Source organism: Lichtheimia ornata, assembly GCF_029851405.1.
Source record: "Lichtheimia ornata isolate CBS 291.66 chromosome Unknown scaffold00009, whole genome shotgun sequence".
NCBI classification, from domain to species: domain Eukaryota; kingdom Fungi; phylum Mucoromycota; class Mucoromycetes; order Mucorales; family Lichtheimiaceae; genus Lichtheimia; species Lichtheimia ornata.
Genome location: NW_026695329.1, coordinates 549,943 through 564,548, shown reverse-complemented (window position 1 = coordinate 564,548; position 14,606 = coordinate 549,943). Strand labels below are relative to the sequence as shown.

The window sequence follows — 14,606 nt, the reverse complement described above, 5'->3', positions numbered from 1 at the left end:
GATGAGAAAAAGGAAGCAAGTGTGTTCTATTCAGCTAGTTTAGATTTGAATGACAAACATGCATGCATGATGGAAGGAGGAGCAGAGGTGTGTTTACGATAACGCACACGGAGAAAGGGGGGGTTGCAAGTGCACCAAAACGAAAACGATGGAGCGCTTGTACAACGTGGTTGCTTTTTGTGTATCATAGGCAACCTATCCAATGATGCTTCTCACTATTGGCTTTTTCTTCCGCTCTTGTTCCCTCTATTGTTTTAGAGCCTCTTTTTCTCTCTTCTTTTTTCCCCTTCACTGGTTTAAAGATATATAACAGTATTTGAGCAAGGCATAAGCCTCTCTCTCCCCACCTCATCTTTATATTTTCCATGTACTTTCACTCGTCCGGCTATCGACATGAGCAGCTTGCTGCCTTACGGTCGGCGCAGCGATTGGATAGACAAAGAAAAAAGAAGCAACGAGAAGAAGCCTTATCAAATAGCAGTGCTGACAGCGGCTATAACTCATCCGCATCATCATCACCCAATGCAAATCAACCTTCACCACTAAGTCAACGTGCGGATGCTGAACAAAACCAAAAGCATGAGCAAGAAGATGGTGCATCATCCGTAGGCGGTGAATCTACAAGATCCAAAAAGAAAGGACACAAGAAAAAGAAGGCATCTTCACAGCAGCTACGACAACCCGATCTTGTTTATTCTTGCCCACGACCACTCGCTTTTCCATTCCATAACGATGCTCACTTTTTACCTGTGGCAGAAGCTGATCCTCGTGATGTTGCTCGAGTAGCACCACCTTCATCTGCTGCATCAAGTCGACGACCCTCATCTTCTAGCAAGTCATCTTTTGCCAGATCATTTGATCAGCAGAGTGCATCCTCCTCCTGTTCCTCACATCACAACTCTCGTCGCTCTATTCGATCAAAAGCATCCATCTCATCTCAACTCTCTGCTACACGTACCAGCACCAGCTCTTATGATGATGATGCTGATACACTTCGCAGCCAAAGATCTTCAATCATTAGCAACATGCAACGAGGCACTGTGAGGTCGTTACGTTCATTGTTCCAATTGCCATCAGTACCTTCAGAACCGCCAAGAGCTGCTCCTGCACCTGTACAAGTGGGTAATCCCACACCGGTTATTAAAAAGGGCACCGTGGAATCTATTCGAGCCATCTTCACCAATAGCAACCATCATCATGCACCCAAGACAAATGTCGCTACCGATGATCATGCTACCGATGAACGTCTTGAAACTGCATCACGCAATGCCATTAACAATAGCCGACCACGAGGTCTATTTTCACGATGGCGTACCAATCAACAACAACCACCTGCAACGACCACCAACAATACATCAAAGACGACTACCACCAGACCCTCTCGATCATCATCCATCTTTTCAACGACATCCACTTTACTCGCCAAGCCATTACCAAAGGTACCATCTGATGAGCCTTTCAAGCCATCTGATTTGCATGATCGACTGGCATCGCTACCCTCACCACCATCCGCACCACCCAAGAAAAAGAATTTGTTCAAAAAGTTATTCTCTCGAAGCAGCAACAAACCTACAACAGCATCCGCATCATCATTCTCATCCAATACGAACACCACCACTACTACTACTTCTACTATTACACAATCACCATCAGCAGCAGTATCATCATCCAATACCACAACTATGAAGCATGCAGCCCAACAACCAAAACAATCAACACCTCGTCGATCACTCTTGGCAACATGGTTAAAACCTGACCCTGCACCAAAACGGAATGATGATCAAGATGACAGCAACAAAAAGAAGTCTAACGGAACATCTTCCGAAAGTGATCATGTTAAAGTTGAAACCGAGCCACCGACTGTGGTGGGTCGTTTGTGGAAGAGCTTCAAGCGTATGGTTACTGGTAAAAAGTCATCGCGTGTAGGCGTTCTGTAAAAGGAGAATCGAAAGATCGGTTTGTTGTATTATTGTTGTTTGTTTAATCTATTCTCTCTCTCTCTCTCTCTTCCCCCCTTCCTCTTTCCAAATCTATGCAAATCCCCATTCTCTCTCTCTCTTTGTGTAAAGCATCTCCCTTTGTAAATCTTTTTCTTGATTGTCACGATAACTCTGTATACCATCCTGCATTCCTTTTATGATCCATCCCATTTCCTCGTCTTTATAACTCTCCATTCACTCACATGCCTTTTCCTCTCGTTTTATAAAGTCGTGAATACACAACTTGTCCATACAATCCAATAATCCATGATGGGTCGATAACATGTGTGTTGTGTTTATATATATATACGTGTTGTGTGTGTGTTCGGATTGACATTTGAATGCTTGATGTAAAGGGGAGGGAGGCGTCACTGATTACTGTTGAGCGTTCTTTTGAGGAGCAACGAATTTCTATACACACACACACACAAGCACGTGATGAGTCAAGACCATCCAATCACCAAAAGTATCCTTTGCTTTTTACCTGCTCGGATTGAACACCACTTTCCCACTTGGCAAACTTCAAGTTGTTTTGGTTACGGGCTTGAGCAGCAACGCGGAGGTCGTTCTTGAGCGAATTGCGAAGAGCACGAGCGCAAATGTTGGCGTATTGAAGGTAGCTGTTGCAAGCGATTAGTCAATCGAGTCATGTATTCCCTGTCAACCATGGAGGAAACGATAATTACGTGAGACCGGCAGACTTCCAAGCAGACATTGTTGATGGCTAGAGGAAAGAGATAAAACTCTTGTTTTAGCCTGGTTCGTTGTTCAAGTGACGTTGATTTCTTATCCCGCACACGGATGATCGTTTGACCTCCACCGCCTCCCCTGCACATTCCCATACCAGGGTAGCCCTTCTCTCTATACATTTTAATCATTGCTAGTCTTTGACACAGATCCTGTACCCTGATATTCATTGACAACATGGGATAGCAAAATAAAGGATTTGGCTTTGAATGCAACTAGAACTCCACGTGACTCAACCCCCCCCTGCTGATTGAAGCATGTACCAGTAGTGTAAGCGGTATCTACGCTTGACTTCTTTCAATGTCATGAATGTGATTATATAAATGGCCTTTTTGTCATGCATGATGTAATAGTAATAGGTGGTAGTGTAATGCGGTGATAGGACAAAGAATTATCAGTACTACAGTTTATAGGTGGTAAATGTGTTTGTAAAGATATGAGTGATTTATGCAGAATCATCCTTCTTGATGGAAGCAAAGCTGACGGTCTTATCACCGAAATTGAATACGGTAATGTACTTGGACATGATCATGTTGCCGATCAAGTAATCGTTGCTTGCACCAAATGTAAAGAGACACAAATCGGCCTCACCTTCGTTACGCATAAGCAGGTCATCAACTTCTAATTTCAATTGGAAAGGCTTGGACGAGGTATCAGGTACGGTGATGAAAAGGGTGGGTACGTTGTCTTCCTCAAAGAATTGCGAGCACTCGTTTACAAAGAAGCGACCATCCTTGGTTGATTCAATGTTTTTTGCACCAAACAAGGTAGCAGCGAGATGCTCCACTTCCTTGACAGGCAAACGGCTGATAGGAGTGCCGGTATCCACATGGAATGAGTGCTTGGGGTTGTTGTATCCAAGGACCAATTGCTCTTTTTTCTCATCATCATCATTGCCAAGCTTGAAGAGGCTGCTGATTTTGCTGCTGGGTTCAGTCATTGTGATATTATCGACATGAATGCGCCATTGATAGAAACGAGTATCGTCACCATTGAAGACCTTGGATTTTAATACCGATGCGGTGTGCAGCTTGCCAGCAAACGAATGTACACCACCAAAGATGATTGAACCAGCACTACCACCCAAAGGACCCGTATAAACCGAAAAGAGTGGTTCACTAATCGCCTTGTTCTCATACAAAGAAATGGGTATAGGCATCGTGTTGGTTTGGTTAAGTTGCCAACGTGCAACCATCAAATCTGGAAATCCAGCACCGAAAAGACCATCCATGACAAGAGGATCATTGGGGTTTTGGGCAGCAAATGTACCAGCAGTCGCGTTCACATCCACAAGCGTTTGGTGCTTTACATGTGTCTTTCCACCCAATGTCACCGTATCTTCAAAATAGACGCCTTTCATATCGCCTGAACCATAATGAGCGACGAATGGCATGTCGAGTGATTTATCGGTCGATGATTTGCTTTTATCAAAGTCTAAAAAGTGTTATACAACATACAAGGTGAGTCGTCGGCTTGTCATCGTATTTGATATGGCAATTTACATACGTCGTCCAGACATGCATCCATCCTTTTTGTGGCATGATTTTGCAGGTACCCATGTATCAGAACTACCGGTATCGAAGATCATGGTAAAATGTTGGGGAGGGGTGCCAACACCAATTTCGACGATAGGCTCAAGCATGCCTATGCCATAGGTTACGTTGGCCTCCACCTCTTGTCGACGATGCAATCGACGCGTCCATTGGATGGGTAGCTCAATAGGCGATGGTTCGGGTGTTGGGATAGCTGATGCGAGGGATGCAATCAGTGAAAGAGAAAATACAAATTGGCGTGATGAAAAGGAAGGCATGTATATAAAGATGGATTAAAGGGTTGCACTCATTTTCAATGGCTATTTATATGAAATGTATCAGACGCTACGCAGCATTTAGATTTCTTCTCAGTCGTTACCGAGCCACAGCTGTCATCATCATGGCAGAATTGCAAAAGCGATTATCTTGCAAGCCCAATTCTTCATTGTCTCGTGTTTCAAACATCACGCTTTTACATACACCCTATAGCCAATATGCATATTACTTCTTCAATAAACCCATTCCAGTATAGCATTGCAGGTCTTTGACAATGGTGATGGTGGTAGTCGAACGTAGCTTGCATTTGTTGTCTGTTGCTATGCTACCAAATGAAGGAACACATGGTGACACCATAATTTCCCGCTCATCAGTCGAAGCAGCAGCAGAGCGTTGAGTTTGATTCAATCTCTGTCACAAGCCCTTTAAATATGGCTAGTCTGCTGGTTGCCACGATGTTAATTACAACCCTCTTACTCAGTAAAGTATAGCATGAACTTGGCCATTCCCCATCAAACCGGTGTAAAGGTACAATGATTGCTGCAGCTGCATGTGTGTGCGCTCATGTGTGTGTGTTAAGGTATCATTCATTGAATGCTTAGGTAAGGGATTAAATATTGCATCATGAAAGTGGCGCATGAAAAAAGATCGACGTACCTTGAACCAGAAAATTCTTGTATTTATGACATCTGACATCAGCGATGATGCCAAATTGGATCGGTGTTGCCCTTTTAAAATGCAATGTACCACGCATATCATGCTTGGGCCATCACACAGACCACTTGGCAAGCCAAAATGAAATTCAATACACGATGGTGTTGTTCTTTGAGTTGGGCGTAGCATGAAGAGATGTAGCCTGAAAATGCGTATGTACACCTCCTGTATCACATGGATCGGTCCCAATGGGCACCAGCATGGTTTCCATGGAAACGATGATGGTTTCGTACATGCCGTTGTTTCTAATACCGCATGTATTGCTCGACGATCCACAATGGGTCATCATGTTATTCACATGCCGCTATTTCATTTGGCCATGACTACTGCTCATGTATTCATACGTTCTTCTTAAAAAACAAACAACACGGTGATGGATCCTAAAAGCGCTGGATGGGCACGTCGATGAGTTTGGTGAGGACCATTTGGCAAGCTGATCATGTGGATTTCGCTACGCAATCAATACACATCCTCTCAATAACGGGATGACTATCGCTAGTCATCTTTTTTGACAAATGCTATGATTTATGACCAAGGATTTCGTTTAATGCATTGCTAGTAGGCTTGCATGTTGATGGTATATATGCCATATGAGCTGCCATACGACCTTTTATTGAGAATGCTATTATACGTTTACAAGGATGTAGGATTACAAGTACAAGGTCTATGCTGTATCATCGCTGTCGCTGATTTCAGAAAAGCTAATAGTCTTATCACCAAAGTTGAATACGGTGACATACTTAGACAAGGCCAAATTGCCAATCATATAGTCGTGTCCTTCGCCAAAGATGAAGATGCAAGTGTCCTCCTTTTCGTCATTTAAAAGAAGAAGATCATAGACATTGAGCTCCAAGTTGAATGATTTTGAAGACGTGTCTGATACACTGATAGATAAAGAAGGCGTGTTGTCAGGTGTGAATTTGCTGCAGTCCTTGACAATGTAGCCAACACCCGCTTCTTCGTTTCGTACGAGGTTTTCTTCTCCAAACAGGGACAACGCGAGATGATCAGCTTCCTTGGCAGGAAGGCGGCTTACAGGAGTACCGGTATCCACGTGGAATGAATGCTTGCTATCGGCATACTCGAGCACCGTTTTCTCTTTTTGGCTACCTTTGGTCTTGTTGTTGTTGTTGTTACTGCCAACAAGGCTAATTTTGTTGACATGGATACGCCATTGATAGATCTCTGAATCATCGCCGTTAAATGCTTTGGACTTGATAACGGGTGCAGTGTGTGATTCACCACTTGCAATACTATGGACGTCGCCAAAGAGGATAGAACCCGAGGATCCACCCAAGGGACCTGTATAAACCGAAAATAGGGGCTTGCTGATTACTTTGTTTTCATACAAAGACATTGGGACTGGCACCATAGATGACTTTTTAGAGAGCTGATTCGCAATCATCAAGCCAGGGAAACCAGCACCGAGGATGCCATCCATAACAAGTTTGCTTTCAGGCTCTTGAGTAGCAAAGGAGCCAGCAGTGTGATTGGCCACCACCACCGATTGATCTTTCAATTGTGTATTGTCGCCAAATGTCACCGTGTCTTTAAAGTAGGTTCCTGTTACATTGCCTGAACCATATCTTGCGATAAAAAGGGGGGTATGCTTGTCAAAGGAACGTGCAGTGGATGACTTTTGTCTATCAAATGCTATATACAACGATGATGAGTACGCTTATTGTTCCTGATTTGATAAGATAACACATACTGCGCCCGGAAATGCAACCATCCTTTTGATCACAGTGTTTATCTGGTACCCACGTATCCGAGCTTCCAGTGTCAAAGATCATTGTAAACTTTTGAGGGGGAGTGCCAACGCCAATCTCAACCATAGGTTCAAGAACACTGACGCCATAAGTCACATTTGTGGATACATCATCTTGGCGCCGATACATGCGATGGGACCAACGAATAGGTAATTCAATAGGTGCTGGCTCTGGTGTTGGCACTGCTGCTGCCAAAGAAGCAAGCAATGTGAGCGAGTAAACAATGGTATGTGGAGTTATTATGGAAGGCATATTGAAGATGCTGAAAAAAGGATCTTCGTCTCCACCAATTTATACACGTTGTGATCCAACAGCTTGGGCTTAGATTCCTTTTTCTGATTATGCTTAGCCCATTACCCACCTGAAAGGTGAAAACCACTACAACCGCGCCTCAACACCTTCGCCACAGCAGTAAAGGTTGACATGCATGCATACATCATTGTCCGTGCGCTTGGCAAGAATGATATGGTCTATTTAAAGCTCTAAAGTTATAATGATAAGGTCATCCATTCCATCATGTAATAGGATCATTCTTCTTTTATATTGGTCTTCAGCTTAAAGACATGCTTGTACCATTTATGATTAAGGTACGTGCTAAGTCGTCGCGGACGTCAATGACACGAGCATTGTGACACATATGCAGTGATCTTCTCAGCCTGCTATTCCGAAAAAATACATAGTTTTGACTTTGGAACTCATTAGAGCGATTTGTTTAATGAAGGCAAGGGGAGTGTGCTGGAACAATTTATGCTGCATGTGCTTTGTATGATTGTTACATGGTGAGGGGCTAATCTGCTGCTGCTATTTACAAAGTGGAGTAGTGGGTGGTCTTCAATGCATGATCGTTGTTGTGGTACCTGAGAACGGTGAATCGGAAGAAGTCTTCTTCATCATACCAAGAGATGCAAAATGCCAAAAAGAGGCGCGTCCTCATCTTTGCCTTGAAAAGGTATCCATGGTGACACACACACACACACGTACATCCTGATGAGAAGGCTGGTGCTCCATAACCGTTGAAACAAGTTGTAAATGAAAGAAGCCGCAGCAATGATGGGTACAGTATGAAAGATGATGTGCAAAGGTTTATTTATATACAAGATAGCAAAATATACATGTGAAGTCGAGGAGTATGAGCTAATGATGAGAGAGTATGATGATGTTTGTGACCAAAACGATATCCATCTTTTGCTTTGGAGGAGTTGTCATTATGGTCGTCGTGCTGTTGCTTGTTGATTACACGTTATCCGCGTCAGAGTCGTTGGTCGTTTTTTGATTATGCATTGTTGTCCATGTCAAATGGTCACATTGTTGTTGTTGGCTACGCTTTGTTCGTTCTGTCATTATGATTGGGTTGTTGACTACTGCTGTGCTTTATCCCTGATGTCATGTTATGGTTGTGATGTTGATTACTGCCTTATCCATGCTGCCGTGTTATGATTGTGTTGTCGATTACGCATTATCCGTATTCAATCGTTGTCTCACATCGCGAGAATTGGGTGGAGGTGGTGTATTCTCATCCATAAGATGGCGTTTTCTTTTGGAAGCAAGCATTGTGTTATTAAGTGTATCGGCGAAGAAGGCGTTTTGTCTCCTCAACAACGGTCGAACATGACGACGTGGAGCTCTGGGTGGTGGTGGTGGCATTAATTCGGGGGATGTGAGTCTTGTACGTCTTTCCTGATGTTGTGTAGCATTGGTTGACGAGCTACTTGTTGTTGACGAGCTCGTTGTTGTTGATGATGTATCAGCCGATCCACAGAATGCATATTGCCGAGTCATGGGAGGTGTTGCTTGCGATGACGCCGTAGATGAAGAAGGGATACTAAAACCAGGGGCACCTTCATTTGATGAATAGGATGCTGTTTTATCATTGGAGATCTTCTTCATGCTGGATGATATCATGTGTCTTTGTCTTGGATGATGAGAATCAGAGGCACGTATGGCATATCTTGTACTAGAAGTTGTCTTGAAAGTAGCAGATTGAGGGATGAGCCATGGCTTCTTTGCACGATAACGTTGCGCAGCTGTGGAAGTGGTGGACCCATGTTGAGCTTGATTGCCATTCTTGGTGATAACTTGTTGGCTTGGAATGCTGGTATTCTTATCCTTTTGAGTGACTTGTTCACTTGAAATCAGCAGGTCATGACAAGTGGGTAGTAAAGCGCGTTCATGGTGGATTGACTTGTAAAACCCATACTGACGAGTCATACGGGGTGGTGAAGGTGGGGGTGTAACAGGCGCCAAGGCAGTCAACGGGGGCGATGGGCTGGAGTCATTATCTTAAGTAGAACATGGTTTAGAAAGATTGAAATAAAAGTAACTTTCCTTGGCTTACCATCAGTATCCTTTTCATCACACAAGCCGGGGCTTTCTTCTGAGCTTGTTCGTGCGCTAGATGTTGCCACTGAAAAAGTTGCTTCTTGTGGGCCATTGACCATAGAATCCGCAGTCTCCAGATTGTCACCATCGTGTTGTTGAGGTTGAGCAGGAAGAGGCTGCTGCTGGTCGTTAGGACGTAGATGCCGATACACCTTTGTGGCAGCGATGCAGAGAGAAGTGAGAACCATTGCAGGTAAAAAGGGATCCATGGCTAGGAGAAAGGAGAAGCAAAGCGTGGTCTTGGTCGTCCTCTGATAATTATTATACATATTATTGCCTACACACCACTGCATGAACTGAGTTGGGAATCGCATATCACATGTACACTTGATCAACCAACCCAAAGCTCTTTGTCTATTACCCACCTTTGGCCATGTGAGCTACCTATGTTTCATACGTACGTTCATTTGTTCAACCATGTTTCCATTCAACAGTAACCTTACATTCTTGAGTCGCGTGATCTAGGCCCCATTGTTCTCCTTATAGCATTGTTTTTTAGCGAGCTTATTATGGCACACCCCCCTTTATGTCTGCTGCTCATTCATAAACCCAATATTTTCCTTGACGACCATTACTGGCAATTTGGGCATTGCATCATATGACATTTATGAACAAAAGAAAAGATAGCATGATGCATTCTTTGAACCCCCAAGTACCCTTATTAAAGACATGGATACGCTGAGATCATTGTCGTTTTGTTAGCGGATCAAAATCCTACATGTCAAGAACACTTGTACTTTAAAACCATTTGCAGCCACCAGTATTCCCAATTACTTTCTCTCTCGTTTTATTTCCATCCTCTAAATGTAGCCATTGACTTCGAGTGTCTTTTTGCCGTATATAACAGTGTTTGCTGCAACAGCAGTGAAAAGTGCGATTGGTAAGGGCTTCATCGATGTGATCGCTTTTCGTGCATTTAAAAATGACCATGACAAACACCATGCTATGAAGATTCATGCGATCGTGTATTAGTGCCAACTGATGATGGTAACGTTCATGGACCCAAACTCACCCGTTGCGATGCCTGCACCATTTTCGGCGTCCCCTACATGTGTTACATAGCTAGCATCCTTTGAGTACTTTGATGGATCGTCGATACATTAATCACGGTCTTTACCCTGCACCTGCAAAAATGGCAGTGAATGCCATGGTTTGGAACATGGATGGCATGCCGGGTATCTTTTTGACAGAGTATGGTAAACTCGCACATGCTTTCAGCAGCAACATCAGTCAGCTGGTTTGTCTTTTCAGATTTTCGTTCATATCGTTGTGGATGCAAGGCGCTTACTTAATGCTGAAAGTGACCATATCGGATAAGGCGATTGAGCAAGTTTGTCAACCAACGTCGTTGGGGTCTTTTCTTCTTGCATAGTAGAAAACGAAAAAGAGCGAAAACAAAGAAAGAGCAGACAGGGCCAACAAAAAAATATATGGTGGGATAATCTCCGCTTCTTCTTCCTCCCAATCCCGATCACCTGCATTACTGGTGCCAGCCATTATGCCTTACATGACATCCTATGCCATTACTTTTGTGATGGATTTTGGATACACTTATACATGCCTTCTCGATGACTCTTCATACATGCAATTTCATTGCCCTATTACATGATGCGATGATCCATACAGGGATTATGAGCTTTGAAATGATTGCTTTGTCTCTCTTGTACTTAGCGATTTCACTAATTTGCATCCATGCTTTTAAGAGATGTTCATCATAAAATGACATCCTAACGATTTATCAACGACAAAAGTTACTTCAAGAAGCCAACTTGCTCCAGGTCACGTGGTTTACTCCAAAAATGGAGTTGTTGCAAAACAAATGGAATAGCCGTGTATCGATCACGGTACCTCTCGCATGCGAAGCGAGCGCTCTACCATTTGAGCTACTACCCCATTTTCAAAAAAATGTGAAACAGACTGGCGGGCGCAAAAATTTCCATATATAGAAGGTAAAAAATGGTCAAAAACGGCATAAAAGTGATATGTTATGTATATCATTCTGAAGCGGAAGGCATGCTGATGAAATATCAAGCATCAATGAATCATTTGGGAGGATCAGGAAATAGCAATGGGCATCAAAAGAGATTTCAATGTCGTTGGCAAATCACAAGTGCCCAAGGCCCGCAGGCATTTGGGCCGGATTTAGAACTCAGAATTGAAGACGCATGCTGAAATCTCGAGCCTCAGGTCAGCTTTACTTTTACGCGTATTGACACGATTCCAGCCATGGCAACAACCGATGACAACACCCATGCAACCCATTGGACTCGGAATTGAGATTGCCTGAGACGCATTTGTAGGTTCTTTATTCGGGAGGAAACCTGCTCAGTTGCCTGTTGACAATGGGCGTTGTAACAAAAAGAGGATTGGTATCATGGTGCAACTATGGCAACGTCAGGTTTGTATAGCTGTGGTGGATAGCTAGGTAAGAATGGATGTAAATGCATAGGAGTATCTATAGCTGCAATATGCAATTCGATGACAAGGATCAATAGTATGTATCAATGCAAAACAATTAAAATGCTTTATCAGAAGAATGCAACATGCAAGGATGAAATGAATTGATGGAAAGGAATGTCATGATTATGATGGTATTGGCATCAAGGGATGAATGGATTATAAAAGTGGGTGCTGTATATGATGAACATGTAAGAAGATGATGATGGTGATGGCCAAGAAGAGATTATTGTGTCACAGCGTGCTTCATAAAATGCATAAAGCGTTCCCCGTACTCGCCAGCAGGCACGGAAGATATGGTATGCTAATAAAAGTCAACGTTTAAAAACTCGCCTCCTCTCACGCACAACATACAACCACCACTCGATATTTACCTTATCTTGAGTAATACTTTTCCAAAGATGCTCCGTCTTTTTCAGCTTGTTGTATGGCGTGAGTATGTCAATGATGCCAACAAAGTATATCAAGTTCTCGGATTGGTTGTCATCGTTGGTTGCCTGGAAACCACCATCGTCTGCATAAAACACACAATGCTTCCGCCTATATCAAATCCGTTCACTCGTCAGTAAATAGATAATAGCCACCATTACTATAATACATACTCCATCGATAACCTTTTTGGCAGTTCCTTTTTGTCCAAGAGGCGTGAATTTGTATTCTTCAATGCATTGCGGACAAACGTTGCCTTGCTTTCACGGCGAGTCCCATCAGCAGGTCCCATATGTTCGGTCTAGAGCATACTTGATCAATACACGATATCATCCTTACCCCTTTGTAAAACTACATACCCTAACTATGTGCAAATGTTGGTCTTCAGGGTCTTCACCATTCCCACGTTCCATATCATGGATGCCAACCAGCATGCTGTAATCCATAATGTTCATGTCGGTTAACAGCTACCACGACAACCAGCATAATTAGTACCTTTGGTAACATCCCAAAGCATCCCAAACACTCACTGCGATATCACGCTCCAATTGCTGGATAAAAAGGTTTCTCTTTTCAGGACCAAGTCGAAGCTTTTGTGAGCGTGCAATCCAATTTTGATCTTTGAGCACGGTCATGGGATTGGTTGCTAGCCGTTCTTCAGGTGTAAACCTTCCAAATGTTGACCCCTTCAAATCAAAGACGAGATGCAGATCCTTGGTTGCTGGAAAAACATTGCCCATGACGATAAAGTGAATCTTGCGGCCACGTGGCAACTTGATGCGATGCAATCCATAAAAACGGGACAAGAGCGTGTTTGGGTTGTCACATACATGCTATTACGATATGACATGTCAATACAAAGACCTCTCATCCCACCCATGTCCGCGTACTTACATTATAGTACTGCTTTAGGATACGACGCAAGAAACGGTGTTCAACGTGATGAATGGTCTTGATAATGAATCGGCAATCTCTTGAGTAATAAAAGAAGCTCTTGCTCTTGCCAGGTGATGATAATTCAGATAGGATGTACTTGTTCGTTAAGGACATCTACAAAGCAATGCTGTCAATTAACCATGTTCGTTTTAACAATGCATGCATCAAACTGCTCATACCATGTAATCCGCTGCGTCTACTCGAAAACGTTCACGCAAATGGCGAAATACCCAAGGGGCATAATCCTTGAATTTGAAATCGTACTTGACGCCTGGTGTCAATTCATTGCCTGTACTGAAAGTAGGAGCAACCCATGTTTGTTTGGACAAATGAGATAACTGCAATTTGACGCCATAAAGAAAAGGGGGAGGGGGAAGGTTGTATCATGTGGATGAAGGAGAAAAAGAGAAAAAAGACTCACACATCAAACACCAGCTTATGCGCCGCTCGAAAGTCTTGATCAGAGAGGTCTCTCCAAAGTTTGGCAGAAACTCGACCCACCTGAAAAGCAAAGGGTTTTAGTGTCCCATCTCCTCAAGTACCCATAATCCAATTGACTTACCGCAATTCGAATGCCTGTCAACATGTCATACCTAAATTGGGTTTATGCTGTGTTACAATGGAAGCCTACTAATAAACGATAAGAGCAGCAACTTACATCAAGGTATAATGACGATGGCCTTTTGCTATCCTCGTGCCAATTGACAACTGTTTGCTATCATCATCCTCATCATCCGTATCAACGTAACCAGGTCGTAGTGGAGGCCGTGATATCTTATGTTGCAATGTCGTGTGTTGTTGCTGTGCCAACATGTCTCCTCCATGCTCTTGTCGTTCCTCTATGTTCCCAGTGGTGGAGACTCGATGGATTATAACCTGATCAGAGGACGAAGATGTGGATGTGGATGGTTGTCTTGATAAGGGATCATCAACGTCTCTGATGCTGTTCTTGTCGAACGCATGATCCTTCTTGCTGGGTTTTTGGTTATTGTGATCTGTTGTTGGAGGTAGTAGATGATGATGATGATGATGATGATCGTTGCCATCGATTGACGACTGTAAAGTGATATGGCTTGTAAGTGGTGATTGTGTTGTCTTTTTGACTGTGCTGGAACGTGAAGGTGGAGGCGTGGAAGGATCAGCAAGATCGGTGGAATCGGGGTCATTGCTTGTAGTGGTGGAAGAGGATAGATCGTTAGGAGACAATGGAGGAGTACATGGGCCTGTTGACGGATCGCATTCTCGTAGTAGATGCATGGACGATGGATCTCGATGACGAGGTTGTTGTTGTTGGTGTTCAAGTGGTTGACTGAGAAGGACTGACATGCAAACAGGTAAAGAAAAGAAAAATGGAAAAAGAATGCGTTTACTCCTTTGGTTCCAATCAA

At 43.3% G+C, this 14,606-nt stretch overlaps 7 protein-coding genes and 1 non-coding gene across 8 annotated transcripts; 1 reads left to right on the top strand and 7 right to left on the bottom strand.

Annotated features, from left to right (window-relative positions):
- Positions 1–365: 365 nt before the first annotated feature.
- O0I10_003094 (uncharacterized protein) lies at positions 366–1,937 on the top strand (the record flags this gene model as incomplete). The annotated part of the gene is made up of 1 exon (XM_058483167.1): positions 366–1,937. The coding sequence occupies one exon, from the start codon at positions 366–368 to the stop codon at positions 1,935–1,937; it is 1,572 nt and encodes a 523-aa protein (XP_058346256.1).
- A 417-nt stretch (positions 1,938–2,354) lies between these two features.
- On the bottom strand, positions 2,355–2,694 carry O0I10_003093 (uncharacterized protein; the record flags this gene model as incomplete). The annotated part of the gene is made up of 3 exons (XM_058483166.1): positions 2,355–2,390; positions 2,464–2,599; positions 2,666–2,694. The coding sequence occupies 3 exons, from the start codon at positions 2,692–2,694 to the stop codon at positions 2,355–2,357; spliced, it is 201 nt and encodes a 66-aa protein (XP_058346255.1).
- Positions 2,695–3,171: 477 nt separating this feature from the next.
- Positions 3,172–4,536, bottom strand: O0I10_003092 (uncharacterized protein; the record flags this gene model as incomplete). Its single annotated transcript, XM_058483165.1, has 2 exons — positions 3,172–4,160; positions 4,233–4,536. 2 exons carry the CDS (start codon positions 4,534–4,536, stop codon positions 3,172–3,174), a joined length of 1,293 nt encoding a protein of 430 aa, XP_058346254.1.
- A 1,376-nt stretch (positions 4,537–5,912) lies between these two features.
- Positions 5,913–7,269, bottom strand: O0I10_003091 (uncharacterized protein; the record flags this gene model as incomplete). The annotated part of the gene is made up of 2 exons (XM_058483164.1): positions 5,913–6,901; positions 6,960–7,269. The coding sequence occupies 2 exons, from the start codon at positions 7,267–7,269 to the stop codon at positions 5,913–5,915; spliced, it is 1,299 nt and encodes a 432-aa protein (XP_058346253.1).
- Positions 7,270–8,466: 1,197 nt separating this feature from the next.
- On the bottom strand, positions 8,467–9,605 carry O0I10_003090 (uncharacterized protein; the record flags this gene model as incomplete). Its single annotated transcript, XM_058483163.1, has 2 exons — positions 8,467–9,296; positions 9,353–9,605. 2 exons carry the CDS (start codon positions 9,603–9,605, stop codon positions 8,467–8,469), a joined length of 1,083 nt encoding a protein of 360 aa, XP_058346252.1.
- Positions 9,606–10,196: 591 nt separating this feature from the next.
- On the bottom strand, positions 10,197–10,766 carry O0I10_003089 (uncharacterized protein; the record flags this gene model as incomplete). The annotated part of the gene is made up of 4 exons (XM_058483162.1): positions 10,197–10,339; positions 10,409–10,458; positions 10,514–10,607; positions 10,685–10,766. The coding sequence occupies 4 exons, from the start codon at positions 10,764–10,766 to the stop codon at positions 10,197–10,199; spliced, it is 369 nt and encodes a 122-aa protein (XP_058346251.1).
- A 450-nt stretch (positions 10,767–11,216) lies between these two features.
- Positions 11,217–11,289, bottom strand: O0I10_003088. The gene has a single exon. It is a non-coding gene; the product is annotated as a tRNA-Ala (tRNA).
- A 790-nt stretch (positions 11,290–12,079) lies between these two features.
- On the bottom strand, positions 12,080–14,544 carry O0I10_003087 (uncharacterized protein; the record flags this gene model as incomplete). Its single annotated transcript, XM_058483161.1, has 10 exons — positions 12,080–12,157; positions 12,228–12,393; positions 12,456–12,583; positions 12,642–12,749; positions 12,813–13,115; positions 13,177–13,332; positions 13,398–13,512; positions 13,640–13,719; positions 13,781–13,811; positions 13,877–14,544. 10 exons carry the CDS (start codon positions 14,542–14,544, stop codon positions 12,080–12,082), a joined length of 1,833 nt encoding a protein of 610 aa, XP_058346250.1.
- Positions 14,545–14,606: the final 62 nt, after the last annotated feature.